Raw genomic sequence first — 27927 nt, forward strand, 5'->3', positions numbered from 1 at the left:
TTCCATCACAACATGATTAACATAAACAAACACCTCAAATTTTCTCATTTGACATCTACCCCATACAAAACACTAAACAACTTACCTATTTGCCCAAGGATTTTCTACTTTATCTGCTTCCCCTAAAACAAACAAGCTTCAGAGTAATGTAATGGAACAAATATAATGCACACCCATAACATTCCTGTAAAACAGACGATGTTCAAAGTCATGTGATGGAACGAAGATAGAATAATATAATTCATCATATAAATGTGGCCCGTATCAATCCTTGTTAATGCTTTACATGTACATTTACTAAGTAGTTATCATTATTCTTCATAAAATAATGTTAGAAGTGATTTTAAATGTACATGTTTAGTACTTCACATTTTAGGTCCTTTCTGCAGAAAAAACACCTTTTCAATGAAATATACAAAATTTAAATAATTTAAAATAAGGACTACCATATATCACCATCTGAATATTATCAACCCATTAGTTAAGGACTATATTTGACCTCTGACCTCTACTTATCTAGTTAGCCAAACACGCCACACCACCAACACATAAATCTAATCCTCAATACCAGAGAAACATCCTGAAACTTGCTTCCTACAATCACTGTGTATGTTTTATTATATGAGGTCACTTGTGTGTATGATTCTCTTGCAGCACAACAAAATATTTGGTAATGATAGGTTTTTTCCAGAAGTCTATTATAAAGTTCAGGATGAATCTCAAAAACATAAACTAAATACAAAAAGAGTATAGCTTAAATTTGAACCCTTTAAAATGAAATATAAACTTTTAATACCAATTTCTGTTTAAAAAATCATTCATCAATGATAAAAATATATGTCAAACAAATTACAGTGAATCTTGTCTGGAACCTTACTGTACCTGGCCCATATCTTATATTAACTGTCTGGCAATTAACTTACATTACCTGGCCCATATCTTATATTAACTGTCTATCACCTTACATTACCTGGCCAGTTCCTTATAATAACTGTCTGTTACCTTTCCTTACCATGCCGTTAATTATATTAAATGTCTGGTACCTTACATTACCTGGTCCATGCCTAATATTAACTGTCTGATACCTTACATTACCTGGCCCATACCTTATATTTACTGTCTGGTACCTTACAATACCTGGCCTATACCTTATATTTACTGTCGGGTACCTTACATTACCTGACCCATGCCTAATATTAACTGTCTGGTACCTTACATTACCTGGTCCATGCCTAATATTAACTGTCTGGTACCTTACATTACCTGGCCCATGCCTAATATTAACTGTCTGGAACCTTACATTACCTGGCCCATACCTTATATTTACTGTCTGGTACCTTACAATACCTGGCCTATACCTTATATTTACTGTCGGGTACCTTACATTACCTGACCCATACCTTATATTTACTGTCTGGTACCTTGTACATTAAATATTTTTCATTTAAGTGGAAAATTCTATTTATTCATGTCTTATAATTATAAGACAGTTTGTTTAAATTGTTTTGGTCTTTGATTTTTTTTTATACATTATTCTACATTATTCTACTTTAAAACATTTTCTGCTTGTAATGTGTTCAACAGTGGTAGGAAAACACAAAGCAAAACAAACTTACTTCAAACTAGAATTGTAACAAGCCACAGGCTAATACTACCTACCACTCCCCCATAATCTCAATAGTAATGTGTGGCAAAGATTTTATAAAGGCTAATCAAGATTTTATGAGCATTGTTTTGGACATGATAATTACATATAAAAAAGAAAGATATTAAATGCTCACCTAACTTTGATGCAAGAGGTTTTAATCATCATTAGAGTGAAAACACCTTAGAAATCCATGGGTGCCACACCTTATGTATCTATCTTCTCCACACCCTTGGAATATGTCATGACAAAAGTGGAGGTTCTATACATGTCACTTAGTGGATTATACGAGTTGACTAGTCTGGACTGTTATAGTATCCTGTTTACCTGTATCTCTTTGATACAAGATTAAAGGAATCACACACCAGCATATGGGTAAAATTGACTGGCTTTGATTTGGGTGTAGCTTTTGTGTTAACTTCAAAGGGTAAGATATCAGCCTAGTGATTGGTGAGATTCTTTTTCTGGACCAATCAAATGGCTAATGGTGAGCCTTATATAATACCATGACATGTTCTGATGGTGAGAGAGCTATATCTGGAGTAGAACCCTTGGATTTTAAAGATGGGTGGATATTCACCAAAGCGGATATTACTGATTTAAGATAATAAACTAGCACATATTGCTAGATATATTACTTAAACAGTCAGAATGAGGTCTTAAGCTTGAATATTTGCAATGACTTGATTTTCTGCCAGAGTCCATCAAACAAACAAGTTTCACTGTAACAATAGCTAAACCCATCACATAATATACATGCATACATACACAATACAAATCAATCAAACAAAAGTAGCAACCACATGTTAGACAATGTAGGTAAAACTGACATACCCTCTACTGATGTTTCTACAGGGAGGCATGCAGAAAAGAAAAACACATATTAAAACATTGTAGGCTGTGAAGGGGCATTACTCAAGCTGGAACATGTTTAGGATTCTTACAGGTAATAAACTAGGGTTCAGGGGTTACAAAGGGCATAGAAGGGATTGTTGGTTCATAAACAAAGCTTTAGCATGGTTGTGAGGTTATAAATAGGCTTTATTTTTTTTATATAAATAAGCGGTAAGACAAGGTTTAGAAAAGTTGAGGGGTTACAAACGAATGATTAGAGAGATAACTGATCTGGTACAGTTAAACTCTTGTTTCTCAGGGTATATAGTAAAGTCAGACATAATTGTAACAGACTTGTTCGATTTTGTGATAATATTATGCCCAGTATTTATATATGTCAAGCTGTTGGTAAAGAAACAAATGATATCAACAGAAAACATGAAAGCATTACATTTATATTAATATGAGGCATGTAAAACTGAAGTATGTAGTAAATTAATTTTAAAAAAAAATGGTTATAAAAATTTAATTTCAATGAAAATTGTCAAACTGACACTATGAATGCGAAGATTTAATTTTTAGTTATATAGAACTTTCATACAGTTGGACTCATTTACATATATGCAATAATCTCAATCAGTGTTTCAATCATCAGGAAAATTATGTACCACCTGATAATTAAAACTATGTATGCATAAAGTCACTCCATTGTTTTAGTAAAACTAGGTAAATTCTACACCTACATCCACATAGAAAGTTGTAAAACACTAAAACACTGTCACCTTGTAACTGCCCAGAAAAGTCAAACATTCTAATTCCAGTCTAAATGGTTTTAATTTCATGTAGTAAATTATATGTAAATAAATATTTTTTCTAAATCACTGTGCAACTGATGTCCAAATCGAAAAAACTGATTCCAATATCACCTATGCTGGGTAAGACACATACTGTAGACAAATTGACTATTAGATATTATGGCAGTACACCGGTACCAGTACACCAATCCTGGTATTCCCATGGCAGATATTCCTTGTCCTATGTTAGATACATATTTAGATTCTCAACGAGGTGTTTAGCGTTTACACTTGCCTGTAGATAAAATCTGTCAATGAGTCCACTGGTACCTGTGGTGACATTTCAATTTCATCCATGTGCTTGTGATGAGATAATTGCTCTCATAACAAACCATGAGAATAGTTTGGGACTAAGTGTTTATCATGTATTAACTACTACTTTATATAGTGGTGATCTGCCTCACCAAGTGGACATCACTAAACACAAGCAGATATTCTTATCAAAAAACACTCCCAAATGGTGAAACCCATTCCCAAGGTAAGTATTCCTGCCTCACCAAGTAGACATCACTAAACACAAGCAGATATTCTTATCAAAAAACACTCCCAAATGGTGAAATCCATTCCCAAGGTAAGTATTCACCTACCGTGATTCCCTGACAATGGATTAATTATGTTACTGGTGGTACGAAGCAGTATTATAGATGATGATTATAATTCGTTATAAATTCTAATAGCTAGTGTACATCTCAATCCTAAAAACTACACAAGCAAGCTAATAATCAGTGCAAATTTCTCCTTGAATATGAAGCGTGAAATACATAATTCTTTCTATGAAATAATCTGAATTAGAAATGACATCCTAGCTCTGTTGCTCCGATATTACACACTCTACACAACTGGTAGATATTTTACATCTGGCCGTGCCTAAATCTGTAAGGGTTACCATCCAACAGTAACACAATTAGTCATGTAACTATCAGAGTTAAACTATTGACAGAAACAAATCTAAAAAACACATATTTACAAAAACACAACTTTTCTCTTTTCACTTATCTGAAAATGGATAAAAAATGTGGTCTCATTGTTAATATCTAGAAAGGCTACAGCTAAATGTTAATTGACGTTTCCCGAGTCACCATCAGGATACAAAGAATTGGCTAAAGGTTTGGTCAAAATCAAAACTTGCAAATTTAAGGATAAGCAAAAGGAGAGTGTTTTAATCTGATAAGAAGCCTATGACCAAAAAATATGTCCAAGCAAAATTCTAGCACTCGGAAGGGTATAACTGGTGACGTATATGGTGTATAAATGGTGACGTATATGGTGTATAAATGGCGTTACCTTGTGGTTTGACCTCCTGTTGTGTAACTCCTACAGAGAGGTAAGGTATACAGTCAATATATAAGGGGGCCAATGTCCACATGCAACGGTTATATATATAATGGAGTTGGATATGAAAAAATGATAAATATGTTAGTAGTACCTTCTATATATAAATGTAAAGAGTAGAAGGAGATCAATCTAACAGTGAGTTTATTTGAAGGAGCCAACACCTTTTAAACCTTCACCACATAGTCCATCACCCAGGGTAAATGTAGGAGTTAGCATAATTAACATTAATGTCATCAGTCTAATCATAAATGACACATCATTGATAACATCCTTAATATTATCAATAGGGTCCTTATTATTGTTGATACTGTCCTCATCATACTCTATACTGTCCTAATCATCATTGATACAGTCCTAATTATCATCATTGATACTGTCCTTATTATCATCATCGATACTGTCCTAATCATCATTGATACTGTCCTAATCATCATCATTGATACTGTCCCAATCATCATTGATACAGTCCTAATTATCATCATTGATACTGTCCTTATTATCATTGATACTGTCCTAATCATCATTGATACTGTCCTAATCATCATCATTGATACTGTCCTTATCATTGATACTGTCCTAATCATCATTGATACTGTCCTAATCATTATCATTGATACTGTCCTAATCATTATTGATACTGTCCTTATCATTGATACTGTCCTAATCATCATCAATACTGTCCTAATCATCATTGATACTGTCCTAATCATCATTGATACTGTCCTAATTATCATCGATACTGTCCTAATCATCATTGATACTGTCCTAATTATCATCATCGATACTGTCCTAATTATTGTTGATACTGTCCTAATCATCATGGATACTGTCTTCATTTTCATCGATGTTGTCCTCATTTTCATCAATACTCACAGTCCTTGATACTGTCCTTATCGTTATCAATACTGTCCTATTATCATCGAACCCGACGTTGTCCTATTATCATCAAACTGTCCCGACACTGTCCTATTATCATGATACTGTCTTAGCAACTAATTAACAAATCAAACGGATTGAATAGAAAAAAGTCTGTTTGATAACATTACATGGTACTATCTATTGAGAACATACCCGTGAGATACTGTCCTAATTATCATCATCGATACTGTCCTAATTATTGTTGATACTGTCCTAATCATCATGGATACTGTCTTCATTTTCATCGATGTTGTCCTCATTTTCATCAATACTCACAGTCCTTGATACTGTCCTTATCGTTATCAATACTGTCCTACTATCATCGAACCCGACGTTGTCCTATTATCATCAACCTGTCCCGACACTGTCCCATTATCATCAAACGGTCCCGACACTGTCCTATTATCATGATACTGTCTTAGCAACTAATTAACAAATCAAACGGATTGAATAGAAAAAAGTCTGTTTGATAACATTACATGGTACTATCTATTGAGAACATACCCGTGAGATACTGTCCTAATTATCATCATCGATACTGTCCTAATTATTGTTGATACTGTCCTAATCATCATGGATACTGTCTTCATTTTCATCGATGTTGTCCTCATTTTCATCAATACTCACAGTCCTTGATACTGTCCTTATCGTTATCAATCCTGCCCTATTATCATCGACCCCGACGTTGTCCTATTATCATCAAACTGTCCCGACACTGTCCCTTTATCATCAAACTGTCCCGACACTGTCCTATTATCATGATACTGTCTTAGCAACTAATTAACAAATCAAACGGATTGAATAGAAAAAAGTCTGTTTGATAACATTACATGGTACTATCTATTGAGAACATACCCGTGAGATACTGTCCTAATTATCATCATCGATACTGTCCTAATTATTGTTGATACTGTCCTAATCATCATGGATACTGTCTTCATTTTCATCGATGTTGTCCTCATTTTCATCAATACTCACAGTCCTTGATACTGTCCTTATCGTTATCAATCCTGTCCTATTATCATCGAACCCGACGTTGTCCTATTATCATCAACCTGTCCCGACACTGTCCCATTATCATCAAACTGTCCTGACACTGTCTTATTATCATCAAACTGTCCCGACACTGTCCTTTTATCATCAAACTGTCCCGACACTGTCCTATTATCTTCAAACTGTACCGACACTGTCCTATTATCACCAAACTGTCCCGACACTGCCCTATTATCATCAAACTGTACCGACACTGTCCTATCTGTCCTTATCATTGATACTGTCCTAATCATCATCAATACTGTCCTAATCATCATTGATACTGTCCTAATTATCATCATCGATACTGTCCTAATTATTGTTGATACTGTCCTAATCATCATGGATACTGTCTTCATTTTCATCGATGTTGTCCTCATTTTCATCAATACTCACAGTCCTTGATACTGTCCTTATCGTTATCAATACTGTCCTATTATCATCGAACCCGACGTTGTCCTATTATCATCAAACTGTCACGACACTGTCCTATTATCATCAAACTGTCCCTACACTGTCCTATTATCATCAAACTGTCCCGAAACTGTCCTATTATCATCAAACTGTACCGACACTGTCCTATTATCACCAAACTGTACCGACACTGTCCTATTATCATCAAACCGTCCCGACACTGTCCCATTATCATCAAACTGTCCTGACACTGTCTTATTATCATCAAACTGTCCCGACACTGTCCCATTATCATCAAACTGTCCCGACACTGTCCTATTATCATGATACTGTCTTAGCAACTAATTAACAAATCAAACGGATTGAATAGAAAAAAGTCTGTTTGATAACATTACATGGTACTATCTATTGAGAACATACCCGTGAGTCAAGAACATGAGAAGACAACGAGAACAGACAAGAGTTATGGTTCCTGTTTATACATCACTACTGAAAGTGAAGAATACTTTACCATGAGAAATTGACATGCCTGCATGGAAACACATTGCTAATACCATTAAATATCTATCAAATCAATAGAGTACAACAATCCAATGTAAACCTAAATTGTTTTTTTAAATATAGTGTTTAATTTTTTAATATAATAATATGTTAAAATGTTTTGTTTTTTTAATGTCAATTATTTTATATTCCAATGAAAAAATGAAAAAATTGTATGTCAATTAAACAGTAAAGTAACAACTTTTTTTTCTTTTTAGAAAAGTTTAAATTCTTTAGACAAGTTGTGGTCCTAGATGTCTACAATAGGCATTACAGTAATGGGTTACACACACATGAACCTCATGCATTGATATATATATAATCATAATTTAGCCATGCAAAGTTATGAGTACATAGTGACGGAGTAATGACATGCTTTGTTACATACAGTGATATTATAATACAGGGTGATATGACCAAGGAAGCACAGACCGGGGACCAACAAACCAAGACAACCAGACACCCGACATGGACAGGGTAAGGACCGGGGACATACAACACATTGTGGAATCCTTACGTTTCTTATCTTTATCCTTCTCCTTGCCCTGGTCTTTGGACGGTTTTGCAGATCCTCTATGACTTGTCATACCAGTCGCTAAACAAAGTTCACAAATCGAAATATTACTTTAGGTTTAGACCTGATCAAAGTACTACAAAGCATTACTTTGTTTAATGAAACAAATAAATAAAAAATAAAAATTATTGTCTTTCTCTCTGACACACTAATTCCTCATGTGTAAAGTTTTGACAATTTCAAAATTGAAAAGAAGTTTCCATATGAAAACTATTCGTGTTAAAACTCCTCTTTAATCCGACTTTAAACTCTAGAAGCAGTGTTTTGTACAACAACATACTGGGCCTACTGCTGGATGGCAGACCAAGGATGTTTTTGGTGGTGGCATCAAATGTGAACGCTCTCCAGGCAAAGGCCAGGTCCTGGGTGGCGATGTCCGACAGACACTTCCTCAGGGTATTGTACAGGGCATCATTAAAGATCTGTAATAATCAATCATTTCAACATTTTAAAATAGAACTAACAATTTTTGTTGATGTAAAGTCTTTTAAATTGTTTTGTTACTTGCCGGTAAGGACAGTGGTAGTTGACAAGTTACTCCTAGTTTTATTGCCAACCTTGAAGTGATAAACCTTAGACATAAGTTTGTCGTGCCCGTACAGACAGTGGTAGTTGACAAGTTACTCAGAGTTTTATTGCCTACCTTGAAGTGATTAGCCTTAGACATAAGTTTGTCGTGCCGGTACGGACAGCGGTAGTTGACAAGTTACTCCTAGTTATATTGCCTACCTTGAAGTGATTAGCCTTTGACATAAGTTTGTCGTGCCGGTACGGACCTTGGTAGTTGACAAGTTACTCTTAGTTTTATTGCCTACCTTGAAGTGATTAGCCTTTGACATAAGTTTGTCATGCCGGTACGGACCGTGGTAGTTGACAAGTTACTCAGAGTTTTATTGCCTACCTTGAAGTGATTAGACTTTGACATAAGTTTGTCGTGCCGGTACGGACAGTGGTAGTTGACAAGTTCTTCCCAGGCCTGTTTGAAGGCCTCACGGTCGTTGAAATAGGTGATACACTTGCCAATGCTGTTCATTACTTGCGTGGCATTGTCCACAAACCTACAGCTCTCCTGTAAATTATTTAGATACACATAAAGTAATGGTTTTATTCCTCAAACACACATATCTCAGTATATATATATTAACTATATTTCTGAACAGACTCTTTTCAAGGACCATATACCCTTTACTACAATGGATATCTTTTACATATGTCTCTAATAAGTAAAAGATAAATGTATTAATGTTAGGGCAATCCTGATATGTATAAGTACATTTAGAGACAGTATGCTAACTGTTACCTTGGTGAGCTGTGCCATTACTGTTTCCTCGTCACCAAAGACAAAGGGTGTTGTGGAGCAGAGGTGTACATGGTGGCCGAGTGGGGCCGTCATCTGGAACCGCAGCACATGGCGCCTGTACAAAACACAGCATGGAAGATGTCAATCAAGATTACATAGATACACAATGTACTTTGGTAAGTGTTTAGATATCAAACCAGATTATACAGTCACACAATGTACTTTGGCAAGTGTTTAGATATCAAACCAGATTATACAGTTACACAATGTACTTTGGTAAGTGTTTAGATATCAAACCAGATTATACAGTTACACAATGTACTTTGGTAAGTGTTTAGATATCAAACCAGATTATACAGTTACACAATGTACTTTGGTAAGTGTTTAGATATCAAACCAGATTATACAGTTACACAATGTACTTTGGTAAGTGTTTAGATATCAAACCAGATTATACAGTTACACAATGTACTTTGGTAAGTGTTTAGATATCAAACCAGATTATACAGTTACACAATGTACTTTGGTAAGTGTTTAGATATCAAACCAGATTATACAGTTACACAATGTACTTTGGTAAGTGTTTAGATATCAAACCAGATTATACAGTTACACAATGTACTTTGGTAAGTGTTTAGATATCAAACCAGATTATACAGTTACACAATGTACTTTGGTAAGTGTTTAGATATCAAACCAGATTATACAGTTACACAATGTACTTTGGTAAGTGTTTAGATATCAAACCAGATTATACAGTTACACAATGTACTTTGGTAAGTGTTTAGATATCAAACCAGATTATACAGTTACACAATGTACTTTGGTAAGTGTTTAGATATCAAACCAGATTATACAGTTACACAATGTACTTTGGTAAGTGTTTAGATATCAAACCAGATTATACAGTTACACAATGTACTTTGGTAAGTGTTTAGATATCAAACCAGATTATACAGTTACACAATGTACTTTGGTAAGTGTTTAGATATCAAACCAGATTATACAGTTACACAATGTACTTTGGTAAGTGTTTAGATATCAAACCAGATTATACAGTTACACAATGTACTTTGGTAAGTGTTTAGATATCAAACCAGATTATACAGTTACACAATGTACTTTGGTAAGTGTTTAGATATCAAACCAGATTATACAGTTACACAATGTACTTTGGTAAGTGTTTAGATATCAAACCAGATTATACAGTTACACAATGTACTTTGGTAAGTGTTTAGATATCAAACCAGATTATACAGTTACACAATGTACTTTGGTAAGTGTTTAGATATCAAACCAGATTATACAGTTACACAATGTACTTTGGTAAGTGTTTAGATATCAAACCAGATTATACAGTTACACAATGTACTTTGGTAAGTGTTTAGATATCAAACCAGATTATACAGTTACACAATGTACTTTGGTAAGTGTTTAGATATCAAACCAGATTATACAGTTACACAATGTACTTTGGTAAGTGTTTAGATATCAAACCAGATTATACAGTTACACAATGTACTTTGGTAAGTGTTTAGATATCAAACCAGATTATACAGTCACACAATGTACTTTGGTAAGTGTTTAGATATCAAACCAGTAACATGGTATGCTATATATATATGGCTTGGGTATAATGCTTAGATCAACATTATTTGATTGACATTATTTTTTTACATATTGCATTATTTCACAAATCAATTTTCAAGTCTTGATTAGAATATTCCCAATGTCAATGTTGTGTAGGTTTGTACAATGACATCTGAATTGACAGCCATCCGATGATTGTGGTATATTCTGTGTGTACGTTAGTGGCCGTTACCTACCCTGCTGGGAGGTTCAACACTGCAGCTCGGGTGGCTGTAGAACGCAGGCGTAGAATGGGCTGTCCGGTTACCAGACTTTTCCATGAGTACGGCTCGGCAATCAATGATCCTGGGTGGACTACAGGTGGCACTTTGGTCTCCATTCCTACCACCGACCCTGTACAAAACAAGGCTGTCAGTACAGTGTGCAAACAACTGGGCAGGTCATATCTTCACTCACTGATATTATAAAATACTTTCTTTTGTGTTTTTTCACAAAAACAAGGTCTTATAACAGCAGTTTGATTTTATTTGTTAATAAACGGTCTTCATATCATGATGTGGGAAATCTAGACCAAATTAAAGCATGGTTATATTACTACACAGCTCAGGTGTGTTCTTCGTGTATGATCCAACACTTGATCCAACAATGTATAATGAGTGGCTGAAACTCAACAGTCAACCATTAAAAAAGTACAACATCAGGAACATGTTATCCAAGTCTTGATTTTGAAATGATCATCCAGAAGTACAAGTTTAAACTGAACTAGACTGACACCAAAACGCTCACAACCAAACAAAAAATACAAGTCACCATGTTTACAATGCAAACTGAAAAAGTGGAAACACAAAACTTAAAAACAAATTGACACCACCAACTAATGGGAGGAATTTCAAAAATAAAAATACACAAACTTCTATTTTTTCAGTGAATGTCCTTTCAACCCTCAATTAGAATTGACTTTATGATTTGTTCCAGACACACCTTCACCAAGTCTCCACTACACAAAATTTATTTGGGAAAAAAAACTACAAATAAGAGATGAAAACTATTTGTCAGTGTTGAGGAACTGACGAAACCACAGGCACCATCTTACCTTCAGTCAGATACACAAGGTCCTCTGTTAGCATTAACGACAAAGTGTTTTTGATAAAAACATAATAAAATGTGACCATAAATTCAAGGTTAAAGTCATTACTTTCCATGAAAACAAGTGTTCTTCACTCTATTTTCCCAAATGAAATTGGAAAAATAGATAAAGGAAGAAACAAAATGATCTCTGGAAAGGAAAGACTTTCTGTCATTGCAATCAAAAATCTGATTGAAAGATCAAATTTTGTATGTGGCAGTTATTAAAATTCAATCTTTCATCAACCATTTGTATTGATTTGAATTACATCTAATTTTTATCCAAAACCATTTGTCTTTCACAAAACTAAGTTTATGTAAGCATGATTTGCTAAAAGAAAAATAACAAACATGAGCTGAAATCAATGTATAATTATTACTGTATTTTACACTTCATTCACAAGTCAATATGGAATTAAGCATATCTATATTTATAAGCAAGAGTGAAATGATTGGAAGATGTCTGGGGGGGTTTTCAAAGAAAACTTATATATTAACTTGTATATTAACCAATGAGGAGAGAATAATGAGGAGGGAGTTTTATGTTAACCAATGAGGAAGGAATTGTATACTAACCAATGTGAGTGAGGAATTGCATATTAACCAATGAGGAGTGAGTTTCATATTAACTAATGAGGAGTGAGTTTTATAATAACCAATGAGGAGGGAGTTGTATATTAACCAATGGGAAGGGATTGTATATCAACCAATGAGGAAGGAATTGCATATTAACCAATGAGGAGGGAGTTGTAAATCAACCAATGAGGAAGGAATTGTATATTAACCAATGAGGAGGGAGTTGTATATTAACCAATGAGGAATGAGCAAACGGGAAGACAGTTGTAAATCACCAATTTGGAGGGCTTCATACATTAACCAATGAGAAGGTAGTTCTGTTGCATACCTTCCATGACACTACTGCTGGTAATGTTAGTAAGTTCCTTTTCTGGGTCCTTATCACCTCCTTTGCCTCCTTTCACACTAGTGTGTGACTTCTTGTCCTCCATAGGTGTAGGTGGAGGGTCATGCCAACGTGACAACGAGGAAAAGTTCACTACTATTTCTGTTGGCTTCAGGTTATCCACATCTTTTTAGCAGTCAAGGATTTGTCTTACATTCCTATTCTTTGTTGATAATTTCAGTAATGATGATATATCATCACACATATAATACACAGTAAAGAAATCTCAGTGTAGTTTATAGAGCTGGTACATACACTTTTCTACTGGTTTCCATTCCGCAAAATGAAAAATATTATTAAATACCAAATGACATGTTAAAAACCTGTTATATTTTAACCTTACAAAATATAACTAAATTAATTACATGTAACAGTAAGGATACACAGATAGTGGGGTGACTTGTCATCTGTTCCCGAAGTCTGTAGAAATACAAGGTTACCTGATTAGTATATTTAACAGTTACACAGGTAGCAGTTTCTTTTTCATTTATAACGCTTTTCTTTTCCATTATCAAAGCGCATTTACTTTTAATACCTATTTCTTCATATGACAGTTGATGGTGTTATTTTGCTTAACTACAAAGAATATTTGTGTAACATGCAAATGCTAAATAAATGACATTCACGTGTAATGTATAATTCTAGATAAATCAAATATTTATTTTGTGGAGGATATATTTTCAATCATTATCCATAAAAGCAGACTAAGGATGTTGAACACATTGTCATTACGGTGAAATCTTCACGAAACATCAATCCACACCTGTGCATTTGTAATGTGATTGTGTGCTTAACAAACAAATTTAAAACTCTTATTTTCCCCATCTAAAAACTTACAACGCAAAATACGTTTGATCAGACATCTCCGGTCAATCATAAAGTTAATGTCATAGAAACACATTTTTTTTTTTTGTTATGTATTTTTCTTCAGTTAGTGCTGTTACTGATAAGTAGAACAATTTGCAATAAAAAAAGGTTTTAGCAGTAAGTCATGTACACAAAAAAAGCAGGTGATTTAGGGCATGCAAGTAACAGCAGACATTGTATTCTCATGCAGTTCGAGGATCTAAACACAAATCACTTATCAATAGTTCCTTCATTATCAACGGGTGAAGGAAGTCAGATATGTTTTATGTGGGGTTTGGAGTGGGTGGGGGTTTGTTCACATAATTTAAGTTAATTATCAATAGAAGTAAAAGTCTATCTATTCAATATGTTTTTTTAAACTTTAGTTCAAATCACTCAGTGTTATACATACTGACAAACGCTCTGACAACTGGAGACTGTCCACTTTTACTCGGAATCCTGACTAGCACATTATAAATTTGATGAATTCAACTCGGAGCTGAAATACTTCCAGGTTACATACATTCTTTTTCAAGTTTATTGGTAAAAGTAAACAAACATTTATAATTATTCTACTGCACAAGATCACTAAGACGAACCATGCAAGGTAAAAAATAGAATTACAAGGACGGCTGTGTAGATATATAAAGCCAGAAAACGAGACAATATGGACTGCTAGAATATAACATGAAAGCATAGAAATTAGTGCAGATGTTTTTATATAACTACTAAGATTTAATGACTTGATATAATAATGTATCTACTATATGCAAGGATATTTATAACAAAATAAATTTAAGCAAAGGAGTATCTGGCACTATCTGATAGGGAAGTATATGATAAAGAGATATGGCTGCTTAGAACACCTGGATCAGGTGTACACAGCAGTCAAGTTCTGTATATACAAGCATACAAGGTCAACTTCACTGCAAGGTCAAGGTCAACGAACTATCACCTCTCATTCCTACGTACCACACATAGGGTAGGCAGGTGATAATTGTGATAGGTGTAAATCTGTGATAAACATATCAACAAAGTGTGGGTATTCTAACACCTCACATTAGCCCAAGTACATATCATTTCTTCTTCTACTTCAAAACGAAAGTGCAAACCAAGCCATTGTTTAAAATGATACCTCTATCTGGTGCTCAAATACTGTCTATTCATCTCTACAAACTAGGGGTAAAAGGCATTAAGTCATATGCACATCACTTTATATTATATTTTTTTTCAATAAACTACTTGTAAAATGCTATCTGTCAATGAATAGTTCAATAATTTCTATTATGTTCCTTAAAGTATTAATGTAAACATATCAGCTCTAAATTTAACCTAACACTTTTTCGCCAATATCAGGGCAAAACCCAAGGCTCTCAGTATTCAGTGGCAAGAGAAATGTTTCAGGGAACTCCAGGCCAAAACAGAACCCTGGTTTAACATCAGGCTAACATATATCAAGTCATCACAGAGAATGACTTCACCACTTCATCATCTTTGTATATATCTAGCAGTGGGAATGCCTGCTCCAGTAGAATGTGTTAATGGAGCAAACTGCTAGCTACGTGTACACAGAAAGGGAAAACAGATTCCTTCCTTATTGTCATTGGCACCTTATAATACCATTTCATGTTATATAGAACACAGTCTACTATAATATAAACACCTCTGTATGAAGTTGGGTAAAGAGGCAATATATTACTTAACTTTTCCAGTGTAGTAGCACGGACTGTGGTAGTAGTCACTATTGCAGATGCTATTATCAACCTATATGAGTTAATGAAGATGTTGTACTGGATGAACAGGGAATGAGTTGGATGAAAACCCTACGAGATGAGCCTTGAGCCTGAGAGCCTTGGGTTGGGGAGTCCATGCAGTGAAGTGTGACAGGCTATACTCACACTGAGGGTGTTTGTGGGAGAAGGTGCTTGCATATGGGTAGGAGTTTGAGCAGTCTTGGAGGAGGAGGTATTTACCCCAGCAGTGTTGGGTGCTGTCTTCTTGTCTCCCTTGCCGGTGGGAGCTGTGGATGCAGTGACGCTCTGTAATGTGAAGCTTAGTCAAACAAGGTCTACAGTGACAAACATAACCCAAACCTCTCCACTTCCTTGCAAAACCAAGATAGCTATATAACTCTATGAGTATTTGCTTTGTATTAAGTTGTTTTTTAAATTAATAATCATGGAGGGAAGTTTCTCTCGTCACGACAAGTTACAGCAACGAAAAGCACCACTAAAGGATGCCTCTTACCCCAACTAAGCTCTGTCATGTAGTCAGATTATAATATACAATGTCAATAAAGACATTTTTAAAATACTGCTGAAACAATCCTCCATGATTTAACAAAACTGTGATATTAAATTCAACTTAAATTAAACTCAAGCATGCAAACTTCAATTATATACAAAACAAACAATTTAAGTTTGTATTTAAATGTTACTGACAGCAGTTCATACAACTGAACACACGAAGCAATAAACTAAAAAAATTAAGCCAACAACACTCCTATCACAAAAAATAAAATTTAAAATATAGCAAGTTAGGTGTATATCAAGCAAACACTGCTGGGAAACATCTGGTTATGAATGTTCATGCTGTTTCACTGAACAGTCAGTAGCTTATAACTAAGTTCTTCATCTGTTGGTAAAAAAACCTATTTAATATCTACAAGCTGGAAGTATGTGCACAAAGAATAGAAATGTGAATACTAACGATGAATAGTCAAATATTACAACTATAGAGAAATGTCTGAAGGTGACACATGTAACAGAGGTCTGACCACAGTAGTGACTGTACCTAGATAGTCCCTCATACTTTTACTTCTATACTATTCTTATATTGTTATACAGGTATTATTCCTACATTGTTATTTTTATGAGCTACTCTGAGACATATTTTATACCTAACACATGTAGTACATAATAGCACTATTTATGTCTTTCCCTTAATTAACACATGATATTTATAGATAATTACAGATACCTGGTACATCCAATTAAGTATTTAAAAAATTCAACAACTTGGAAAAAAACAATAAATGATGTTTCAGTAGCCGATATAGATTTGTCAAGTTATATACAATCATTAGCACTACAGCAACAACACTGCCATTATCTGGGATGTACTTTTTACTGAATATATCCTAAAAGGTGAAGGAAATACCTAAAACAATGCTGCCATGTAACTGATGCTGTGTACCATCCATTTAAAGAAGTAAGAAGTACCTGCCTGATGTAGACAATAGAATAACTAGACATAGGTATATCAGTCAGCATTGAAACATCTGTTTAGGAACAGAAAACAACCCATAATATTCAAGCAAATCTAAAAGATCCATCCAAAGTGTACAAGTGTATCGTCACAGACGAAAAAGAAAGAGACATGCATTATAAATGTAAGGGGAGAGAAGCAGGATACCACCTACACAGGACAGCAACCAAGTTATCTCCCCTAGACTAACAGGATCAACCTACACAGGCGGCCATCAAGTTATCTCCCCTAGACTAACAGGATCCAACCTACACAGGACAGCGACCAAGTTATCTCCCCTAGACTAACACCACAGCTTTTCTATTACAGTTCTGTAAAATAAAATGACAAGTGCCATGCATGTCTACACAAAATGACAAGTGCCATGCATGTCTACACAAAATGACAAGTGCCATGCATATCTTCACACTGCTGGCCCTATATGGCCATACTGAAGCGAACAAATTCCATTAGTTAGTGGCATTGATCACGTCTAATTTGAAAGTGACTATCAGGAAACTTATTTTCAAGCTGGTAATTATTTATATATATATATATATATATAATAAAGTCAGTAAAACCATGCTGACAGAACACTATCATTTCATTAATATCATGGTATTTCCAGACATTATTTTGACAGACCAATATTTTACTGTATGCTTTTATCAACATTTTGCTGTTGTTTATAAAAATTAACCATCAGCTTCAGGTTGTATAACTATACTGATATCCATCTTGAAATTATTACAAACAACTGCTTTATATCCAATACATTCTGATCTCCAATGTTCTCTGTGGCAGTAAACTGATATCCCGGTATATAAAGTGAGCTAGAATATGAGAGAATGTTTTAAACTATTTCTCTGCAAAATTTTCAGAATAAAATTAGTATTGAATAATGCCTGTACATATGGCAAATCATAGCATAAAATTTCAGGTAACAAACAGCTTGTTGAATATAGTTTTGCAAATTGTGAGGTACCTCGTTAAACACAAAGAACTAGCACCTGGCTTGGAGATTGGTGCTGGTGATACAAGCACACAGTAATAATGATAGATCATAGCAGGGACGTATAACTATATACTGTCCCTGATCATAGCAGGGACGTATAACTATATACTGTCCCTGATCATAGCTGTATGTTCATGGCTTGTTTCTACATGCTGGCAATTGAATTTTAGGTACCTCATAAACTGCAAAAAAAAAAAATATATCCAAGAATAAACTAAATAAGACATACCTGAGTACTTAACTGTAAATCACAAACAATGATTTGTTATCAACTGTTCTTTATTTGTGTGTATTAATAGATAAAAAGAGAACATTTTCAGTAATACTTTGTGCAACCGTATTCTTCAGTGGGGGAGCCCTTCAGTGCTACAAAAGTCTGAAGCCACAACCATCAATACTAAACACTGGACATGCCTAGACAGGAAAGCTGGCCACTACTTCTACCTGTAGCTTAATTAGCAGTTTACACAGGTAGAACACTACAGGTGTTTCATAGGTCACTGTCTCTGATTATATTACAACATCTGCATGCATGCCTATATATATATATAATATGGAGGAACAGGGAAAGCTTTGATTTCTGAAAAATCCCACAACAAACCTGTATATTGTATATTTTTTCCAATTTCTTCCAGCGTGGAATAAAAAATAGAAAATTTACACTTAATTTTTTATAAACAACACTACTACAAACGTTTTACTACAGTTTAAACATTTCTACCATGAGATAAAATTTAAAATAGGCAGACATCTTTTTCACCAACAAACATGTTAGGTTCTGAATTAGTTTCCCCTGTGATTTTAGATATGCTATCGAACATCAATCTGTTGATGATAAGTTTAAATTCAGCGACTGAAATCATGCATTATGTGGTTAAAAGCCAGCACACACATTACACTGGTGTGTTGGGGTATCACACGTCCGATGCCAGGGAGTGGTCTACATACCCGACACCAGCGGGACTATACTGGCTGGCTGACAAGCTCCAGGGGAAACTTGTACACCAGGGCAGGGACACTTACCTTCAGGTCGGAGACCTTCTGGTTGCAGCCATATGTATGAGGCTTGTGACAGATGTACAGAGTCCTACAAATACATACACATATTGTTAACTTTTGTCATAATAATTCTCTTAAGAGGTAACATTTAATACTCACAGGTAATATTTGATAAACTAACAACCCAGTGGGGGTAACCTGTCTGGTGTTCAATTGGGAGGTAACAAATTGGGTAAACCTAGCTGTTTGGGGTTACCTGCCAGATAACCTGTAAGGGTTACAGCAACTGTATTATAGGAGGTAATATGTATAGATATTGATGAGACACTCAGAACTTAGACATATATTTTACGATAGAAAAGAAAGGGAGGATCAATGTAATTCTGTGTATTAATTTGTGTAAATTTTAAATCTGTTTTTGTTTATATAATATTCTGGTATCCCAAAAAAAAAAAAAAAATGGTTGCACATTGAATTTTATTAGGCATAAAATATGAAAAAAAAGACATACTTAAAACATTTACAGAACTCCTCAAAATCCATCCAGACTTTCTTTGGCTTTGCCTCCTCCTCCTCTGCCTTTGCCTCCTCTGTGGTCGGCTGTTCCTGCCCCTCTTCTCCTTCCTGGACTGGATCCTCTGGCTCCGTTGGAGGAGGGGGAGGTGCAAGACCGGAGTCAGCTTGTTGCAAGGCTCCTGCCACAATGAAGAAACTATGGTCAATATGTATACTAGAAAATGTTGGGAAAATATATGACCCAACTCCCATTTTGATGGCAAAATTAACCAAAGAAATAGAGCTGAACAGCAGAAATATAGGTCACAGTGACCTACATTTGGTATATTGGTGTAGTTGATCAGTATAGTATTCATGTACATTTGTATAATTTTTAGACTTCTAGTATTTGAGTAATGCAGCTGATCATAAAGTTTAACCAAGATGTTGTACATATGAACAGAAACAACAGAACAGACAAACGTAAAATATCCCCTCCCAATAGGATGCAGGAGCATCAGAATTACTAGCAACATCAATGTTTTGCCTCCATTTCATTGTTTCAATTGTCAATATCGTTTAGTTTATGTCAAGGTCGTTGTTATATATTTACAACTCACCTTTGAGTTTGTCCTTGTCATCTTGTTCCTTCTTACTTGACCTGGAATCTGACCTGCCTGCACTCTTGCCTCGGTCAGGTTTAGTGGACCTGTCAGCACTGCCACTCTTCCTGGGTATCTTAGGGGAAGACTGGAGGCCAGTAACAATGAGAAACAAGTCAGGACAGCACTTCACACACTGTACTTTATACAGTGTTTTACAATAACCAATCTCAAGATTAACTATACTTTATCATGGTCAACAGTGTTATATTGCATTGAAATAAATAGAATTTTGACTTTTACTTAAATTGCATTTTAAAATAACTTTCAAATCTATAATATACGATAATGTATTATCATTTAAATACTAGAATTTTCAACCCAGTTATTTAATGTGAAGCGGTTAGTAACATACCAAACAACAATTAGAAGCTTTCAGTACACCAAAGATATCCTGATACATAACTAGAGAAATTACAATTGTATCACACTCAAACATCATCATATCAAGTAAAAAAATACCATAGTAACCAAGGTAACTAATATAATGGTTACCATGCCAACTATACCATAGTTACCAGGGCTTCTAATATATATGGTTACCAGGCCAACTATACCATAGTTACCAGGGCTTCTAATATATATGGTTACCATGCCAACTATACCATAGTTACCAGGGCTTCTTATATATATGGTTACCAGGCCAACTATACCATAGTTACCAGGGCTTCTAATATATATGGTAACCATGCCAACTATACCATAGTTACCAGGGCTTCTTATATATATGGTTACCAGGCCAACTATACCAAAGTTACCAGGGTTTCTAATATATATGGTTACCAGGCGAACTATACCATAGTTACCATGGCTTTTTATGTAATGGTTCCCTGGCCAACTATGCTATAGTTACCAGGACATCTGAAATCAATGGTTACCATGCCAACTATACCATAGCTACCAGGGCTTCTAATATATATGGTTACCAGGCCAACTATACCATAGTTACCAGGGTTTCTAATATATATGGTTACCAGGCCAACTATACCATAGTTACCATGGCTTTTTATATAATGGTTCCCTGGCCAACTATGCTATAGTTACCAGGACATCTGAAATATATGGTTACCATGCCAACTATACCATAGTTACCAGGGCTTCTAATATATATGGTTACCAGGCCAACTATACCATAGTTACCAGGGCTTTTAATATATATGGTTACAAGGATAACTATGCTATAGTTACCAGGGCTTTTAATATATATGGTTATAAGGACAACTATGCTATAGTTACCAGAACAACTAATATATATGGTTACTATTCCAACTATACCATAGCTACCAAGGAACTATACCATGGCTACCAAGGCATCTAAAATATATGGTTACCTTGCCAACTATACCATGGTTACCAGGGCATCTAAAGTATATGGTTACCTGACCCACTAATATTTTGATATGATTGCCAGGCCCCACTTGCACATTTTAACCAGTTTTTGAAATATGTTCTGGAATTTTAATTTATTGGACTTTGTTAAACGGCATGATTTTTCAATGGGATTCCTACATAATGCCTGAAATATAATATCAACTCTCCAAAAGCTAATCCAAATCTTAACCCTTTAGACATGGGGAATATCATCAATCTATTTTGTATAAGTGGGGCAAGCTAAATAACTCAAGCCTAGAAAACCTAGGGCAAGCAAAGTTAATTCTTTGTTTCTCAGGCAAAATTTCCTGCATACTTGATTGGGAAATGATCTTTTTATTTTAGATGCAAGAAGGACATTTTTACATTATGCCTTTTTTTCTTTTGATGATAAAAGGATTGTTTTTGTCTGTTTTTCTCCCTTTTTTCAATTTAGAAAGTAAAAAACTAAAAGTACATTTATATTCAAACTACTCACTATAATCTCTTTTAATACCTGATCATTTCATTCACCAATCTTATTAGTCTCAATTAACACCTCCATTCAGTCCACCCATTATGGCAGTCATTTTCGATGACAGTTTTGAACCAAAGTTATCTTCCAAAGATCAAAAGAATTTAGGAAGTCAATTACTTGTCTCAACTTGCCACTTCATAAAGCAAATAGTCAGTCTGTCACAGTACAAACGGTACTTGAAATAAAGCTAAGTTTAATCTGTTATCCTTAAAGCATATTTGTGATCTGCAGATATACGCAGAAGAATAAACAGAGTCCTTTCTAGAAGAATAAACAGAGTCCTTTCTAGAAGAATAAACAGAGTCCTTTCTAGAAGAATAAACAGAGTCCTTTCTAGAAGAATAAACAGAGTCCTTTCTAGAAGAATAAACAGAGTCCTTTCTAGAAACAGTAGGGCAAAAGCTGAAAGCAGAAACACAATCCCCATCCCCAACCTCTAATTTACCTTATATACACTTAAAAATGTTTTCCAGAAAATGGGTGATGCAGAAGGTTTAGAATTGTTAAGAACATGCATTATAAGAATCAAAGAATTAACTTTAAATGACCCTGTGTCTAATACATAGGATTTAGTGTCTGGCATTGATTTTGATCTTTTAATAAGTTGGAAGGCTCTCTAAAGATGGATGTGACATGTAAAGGCTTGACCTTGTGACCTTTTATTTGACCCCTGACCTACCTCACGGCTGACCATTTTGCCTCCCTCCTGTGTTTCCTTGCCCTCCTTCTTGGCCACAGAAGACTTGCGTCTCCCTGTACGGGGCCCTGGACTAGACGGCTTTGCTTCAGGCTTACTCTCTTTTTCTGGCTCTGGTTGTTCTACTGGCTCCTTATTTAAATAAGGTCAAGGTCAGAATAGCAAGGTCAAGATGACTGGTTACCATAGTGGTAGCGGGATGGAGATGATAGATGATGCTGTTTACCTAACTGCACCTTTATGCCTAGCAGTTACTATATTTCTAATCTACAGTAATTTGCAAATAAATTGTATAAAGCATATTTAGCCAATAATAAGAAACCACTCAACAGTTAGTTTCAACATTAAAACACTATAAACCAAACTCAACACCAACATTAGAACAAATCAATACTTATGAACCATACACCAAATTTAATATAAAGTGGTACACTTTGATATGCAAGGATTAACGCTATAGTTATCATATTTTAATAACTGTAAACTGAAAAATGTCTATGTCCACATAATTCACTGACTTGTTAAATTATACATGTTGTTAATTTAACCAAATTTCAAGAAAAGTTAATTTCATATACATGTATTGATAAGTTAAGTAACACTCAAAGTACCACAACAACTAAATGAAACAAAACTGAACACTAATATAACTGTCTCCAAATAATGTTAGTAAACCTATAAACCTAGCTCTGGTAAGGACATCAAGATTAAAATGTCTTCCTCAAGGGCCCAATTCTGGCATTACCATGTAGACTTTTTGTAGTAACTTGAGAAAAAGCTCAAGGCCTATATATGCTGGTTTCAGAATCCAGTTGTATTTTTTTCACAAATTAAAATTGTTAATCTAACATGGTTTTGAACTGGCTGTAAAGAAGAGGCCGAAAGGTCACACTTGAGTATCTAAAATGTAGACTAGCCACACCAGCACTGGTTTACAGTTCACCATTAGTCACACTACAGGTACTAATGTAACCACGCCTACCTCTGCCTGGGGGGGTTCATTCACTACCTCCCCCTCAATTTTCACCATTTCCGGAGCATTTTCATCAGTCTCCTCTATTGAAGTGGACTTGGGGCGTGACCGTGTACCACCTCTCTCCAATGATGACCGTGGGCGATGCCTTTATATTGAAAACAAATATATATATCAACCTTAGAGATTGTAGGCAATATAAAGAAGATGAATCAATAAAAAAGGAGGTATGTTTAAATAATAAGTTCTGTAGCACAAATCGAATACTAGCTATATTTACTTTGTGTTTACTACCATGTAATGTATACTAGCTCTGGGTATGGACACTGGTCTACTGACAAACAGTTTTACTAATATCTCAGTGGGTACAGATAATGGTCTACTGACAGTTTTACTTACATCTCAGGGGGTACAGATACTGGTCTACTGACAGTTTTACTTACATCTCAGTGGGTACAGATACTGGTCTACTGACAGTTTTACATACATCTCAGTGGGTACAGATACAGGTCTACCGACAGCTTTACTTACATCTCAGTGAGTACTGATACTGGTCTACTGACAAACAGTTTTACTTACATCTCATTGGGTATAGATACTGGTCTACTGACAAACAGTTTTACTTACATCTCAGTGGGTACAGATACTGGTCTACTTTCAGTTTTACTAATATCTCAGTGGGTACAGATAATGGTCTACTGACAGTTTTACTAACATCTCAGTGGGTATAGATAATGGTCTACTGACAGTTTTACTTACATCTGAGTGGGTATGGATACTGGGCTGACTTTGAAGTTTACAGATACTGGTCTACTGACAGTTTTACTTACATCTCAGGGGGTACAGATACTGGTCTACTGACAGTTTTATTTACATCTCAGTGGGTACAGATACTGGTCTGCAAACAGTTTTGCTTATGTCAAAGTGAGTACAGATACTGGTCTACTGACGGTTTTACTTATGTCAAAGTGAGTACAGATACTGGTCTCCTGACAGTTTTACTTACATCTCAGTGGGGACAGATACTGGTCTACTGACAGTTTTACACGGGTCTACTGACAGTTTTACTTACATCTCAGGGGGTACAGATACTGGTCTACTGACAGTTTTCCTTACATCTCAGTGGGTACAGATAATGGTCTACTGACAGTTTTACTGATGTCAAAGTGAGTACAGATACTGGTCTACGGACAGTTTTACTTATGTCAAAGTGAGTACAGATTCTGGTCTACTGACAGTTTTGCTTATGTCAAAGTGAGTACAGACCCTGGTCTACTGACAGTTTTACTTATGTCAAAGTGAGTAAAGATACTGGTCTACTGACAGTTTTACTTATATCTCAGTGGGTACAGATACTGGTCTACTGACAGTTTTACTTACATCTCAGTGGGTACAGATACGGGTCTACTGAGAGTTTTACTTATGTCAAAGTGAGTACAGATACTGGTCTACTGACAGTTTTACTTACATCTCAGTGGGTACAGATAATGGTCTACTGACAGTTTTACTGATGTCAAAGTGAGTACAGATCCTGGTCTACTGACAGGTTTACTTACGTCTCAGTGGGGACAGATACTGGGCTACTGACAGTTTTACATATGTCAAAGTGAGTATAGATACTGGTCTCCTGACAGTTTTACTTATGGCAAAGCGAGGACAGATACTGGTCTACTCACAGTTTTACTTACATTTCAGTGGGTACAGATAATGGTCTCCTGACAGTTTTACTGATGTCAAAGTGAGGACAGATACTGGTCTACTGGCAGTTTTACTTACGTATCAGTGGGTATAGATACGGGTCTACTGACAGTTTTTCTTACATCTCAGTGGGCACAGATACTGGTCTATTGACAGTTTTACTGATGTCAAAGTGAGTACAGGTCTACTGACAAACAATTTTACTTACATCTCAGTCGGTACAGATAATGGTCTACTGACAGTCTTACGTACATCTCAGTGGGTCCAGATACGGGTCTACTGACAGGTTTACTTACGTCTCAGTGGGAATGGGTACTGGGCTGCAGTTTTACTTACATTTCAGTGGGTACAGATAATGGTCTCCTGACAGTTTTACTGATGTCAAAGTGAGGACAGATACTGGTCTACTAGATACTGGTCTACAAACAGTTTTACTTACATCTCAGTGAGTGCTGATACTGGTCTACTAACAAACAGTTTTACTTACATTTCAGTGGGTACAGATACGGGTCTACTGACAGGTTTACTTACATCTCATTGGGAATAGCTACTGGTCTACTGACCTCAGTGGGTACAGATACTGGCCTACTGACAGTTTTAATTACATCTCAGTGGGTCCAGATACGGGTCTACTGACAGGTTTACTTACGTCTCAGTGGGGACAGATACTGGTCTATTGACAGTTTTACTTAATGTATACTAGCTCTGGGTATGGACACTGGTCTACTGACAAACAGTTTTACTTACATCACAGTGAGTACAGATACTGGTGTACTGACAGTTTTACCTATGTCAAAGTGAGTATAGATACTGGTCTACAGACAGTTTTACTTACATCACCGAGGGAACAGAAAAAGGCCTACTGACAGTTTTAATTACATCTCAGTGGGCACAGATACTGGTCTATTGACAGTTTTACTTATATCTCAGTGGGTACAGTTACAGGTCTACCTACAGCTTTACTTACATCTCATTGGGAATAGCTACTGGTCTACTGACCTCAGTGGGTACAGATAATGGTCTCCTGACAGTTTTACTGATGTCAAAGTGAGTATAGATACTGGTCTCCTGACAAACAGTTTTAATTAAATCTCATTGGGTATAGATACTGGTATACTGACAGTTTTACGTACATCTCAGTGGGTACAGATAATGGTCTACTGACAGTCTTACGTACATCTCAGTGGGTAAAGATACTGGTCTACTGACAGTTTTACTTACGTCTCAGTGGGTATGGGTACTGGGCTGACTTTGTAGTTTAGGAAGGAAGAGGTGATCTCTATACACTGGATTGGTTTGGGGGGTTCAGGTGTGGCTGTAAATATATACAACATGTTTATAACATCTACTATACTACATAATAACAACACAATTTGTTTTGTTCTCATATCATGAAATTCTTAGAAACAAATTATACCTTATTATAACAAGGTCAACAATACATAAAAGTTGAAAGAGAGATAAACTTACAAACTGGTTCATCTGAAGGTGTCTTTTTCTTCTTTTTGGGTCTAATCAATTTCCATGCAGGTATTTTCTCTGGAGGGGGTGGGGGCTCTAGAGGGCAGGACCTTGTCTGGGTAATACACACAGGGTGTGGATACAGATGAGACAGACCATTCTGTCGAAGCTTCTCACTGGCGTCAGCCTGGGGACGGAATATACCAGTACATTGTTATTTACATACAAAACAAGTACACTTTTTCACTCGCTAAACATGTACTGGTAGGTGCAGCATATATGAACCAATATTGCTTTAGAAATATATGAAAAACATGTGATTTACCATTTCACCGAGGACAGAAACTTTAACAGGGTATTTGGGAGTGCTCCAGTATGTAGCAAACACCACAACCTCTGGCTTCTCTGGAACAGGGATATCCTCCAATGTGGACTTCTCCTCTGTAAAAACAACACAAATCAGTAAGTCACACACCTAACAGGGCTACCAGGTAAACTCTGATGTCATACAGGGCTACAGGGGATAATCTGTTGTCTTACAGGGCTACAGGGTATACTCTGATATCTTACAGGGGATATTCTGATGTCTGACAGGGCTACAGGGGATATTCTGATGTCTTAAATCTATGGGATACTCTGATGTCTGACAGGGCTACAGGGGATATTCTGATGTCTTACAGGGCTACAGGGGATACTCTGATGTCTGACAGGACTACAGGGGATACTCTGATGTCCGACAGGACTACAGGGGATACTCTGATGTCTGACAGGACTACAGGGGATACTCTGATGTCTGACAGGACCACAGGGGATACTCTGATGTCT

The 27927-nt window shown here is 35.7% G+C and overlaps 1 protein-coding gene across 20 annotated transcripts in view; it reads right to left on the reverse strand.

Moving 5' to 3' along the window:
- LOC110465731 (androglobin-like) overlaps positions 1-27927 on the reverse strand; it is a 78765-nt gene that overhangs the window by 20013 nt on the left and 30825 nt on the right. For 8 of the 20 annotated variants that reach the window (XM_021521755.1, XM_021521745.1, XM_021521762.1 and 5 more), the window contains 21 exons: positions 27428-27543; positions 27112-27289; positions 26863-26956; positions 23953-24091; positions 22953-23102; positions 20344-20473; positions 19740-19923; positions 19253-19316; positions 18831-18857; positions 15867-16007; positions 13506-13542; positions 13066-13248; positions 12130-12153; positions 11273-11429; positions 9447-9561; positions 9048-9215; positions 8427-8568; positions 8090-8167; positions 4618-4647; positions 2480-2494; positions 86-122 (listed from right to left, as the gene is read on the reverse strand). In XM_021521755.1, the coding sequence (XP_021377430.1) occupies positions 86-122; positions 2480-2494; positions 4618-4647; positions 8090-8167; positions 8427-8568; positions 9048-9215; positions 9447-9561; positions 11273-11429; positions 12130-12153; positions 13066-13248; positions 13506-13542; positions 15867-16007; positions 18831-18857; positions 19253-19316; positions 19740-19923; positions 20344-20473; positions 22953-23102; positions 23953-24091; positions 26863-26956; positions 27112-27289; positions 27428-27543 (2209 nt within the window). Of the gene's footprint in view, positions 1-85; positions 123-2479; positions 2495-4617; positions 4648-7543; positions 7562-8089; positions 8168-8426; positions 8569-9047; positions 9216-9446; positions 9562-11272; positions 11430-12129; positions 12154-13065; positions 13249-13505; positions 13543-15866; positions 16008-18458; positions 18471-18830; positions 18858-19252; positions 19317-19739; positions 19924-20343; positions 20474-22952; positions 23103-23952; positions 24092-26862; positions 26957-27111; positions 27290-27427; positions 27544-27927 lie in introns of all 20 variants that reach the window. The other 12 variants (XM_021521757.1, XM_021521747.1, XM_021521756.1 and 9 more) reach the window with 12 other exon arrangements.

Source organism: Mizuhopecten yessoensis, unplaced genomic scaffold, assembly GCF_002113885.1.
Source record: "Mizuhopecten yessoensis strain PY_sf001 unplaced genomic scaffold, ASM211388v2 scaffold11099, whole genome shotgun sequence".
In the NCBI taxonomy this organism is placed as follows: Eukaryota; Metazoa; Mollusca; class Bivalvia; order Pectinida; family Pectinidae; genus Mizuhopecten; species Mizuhopecten yessoensis.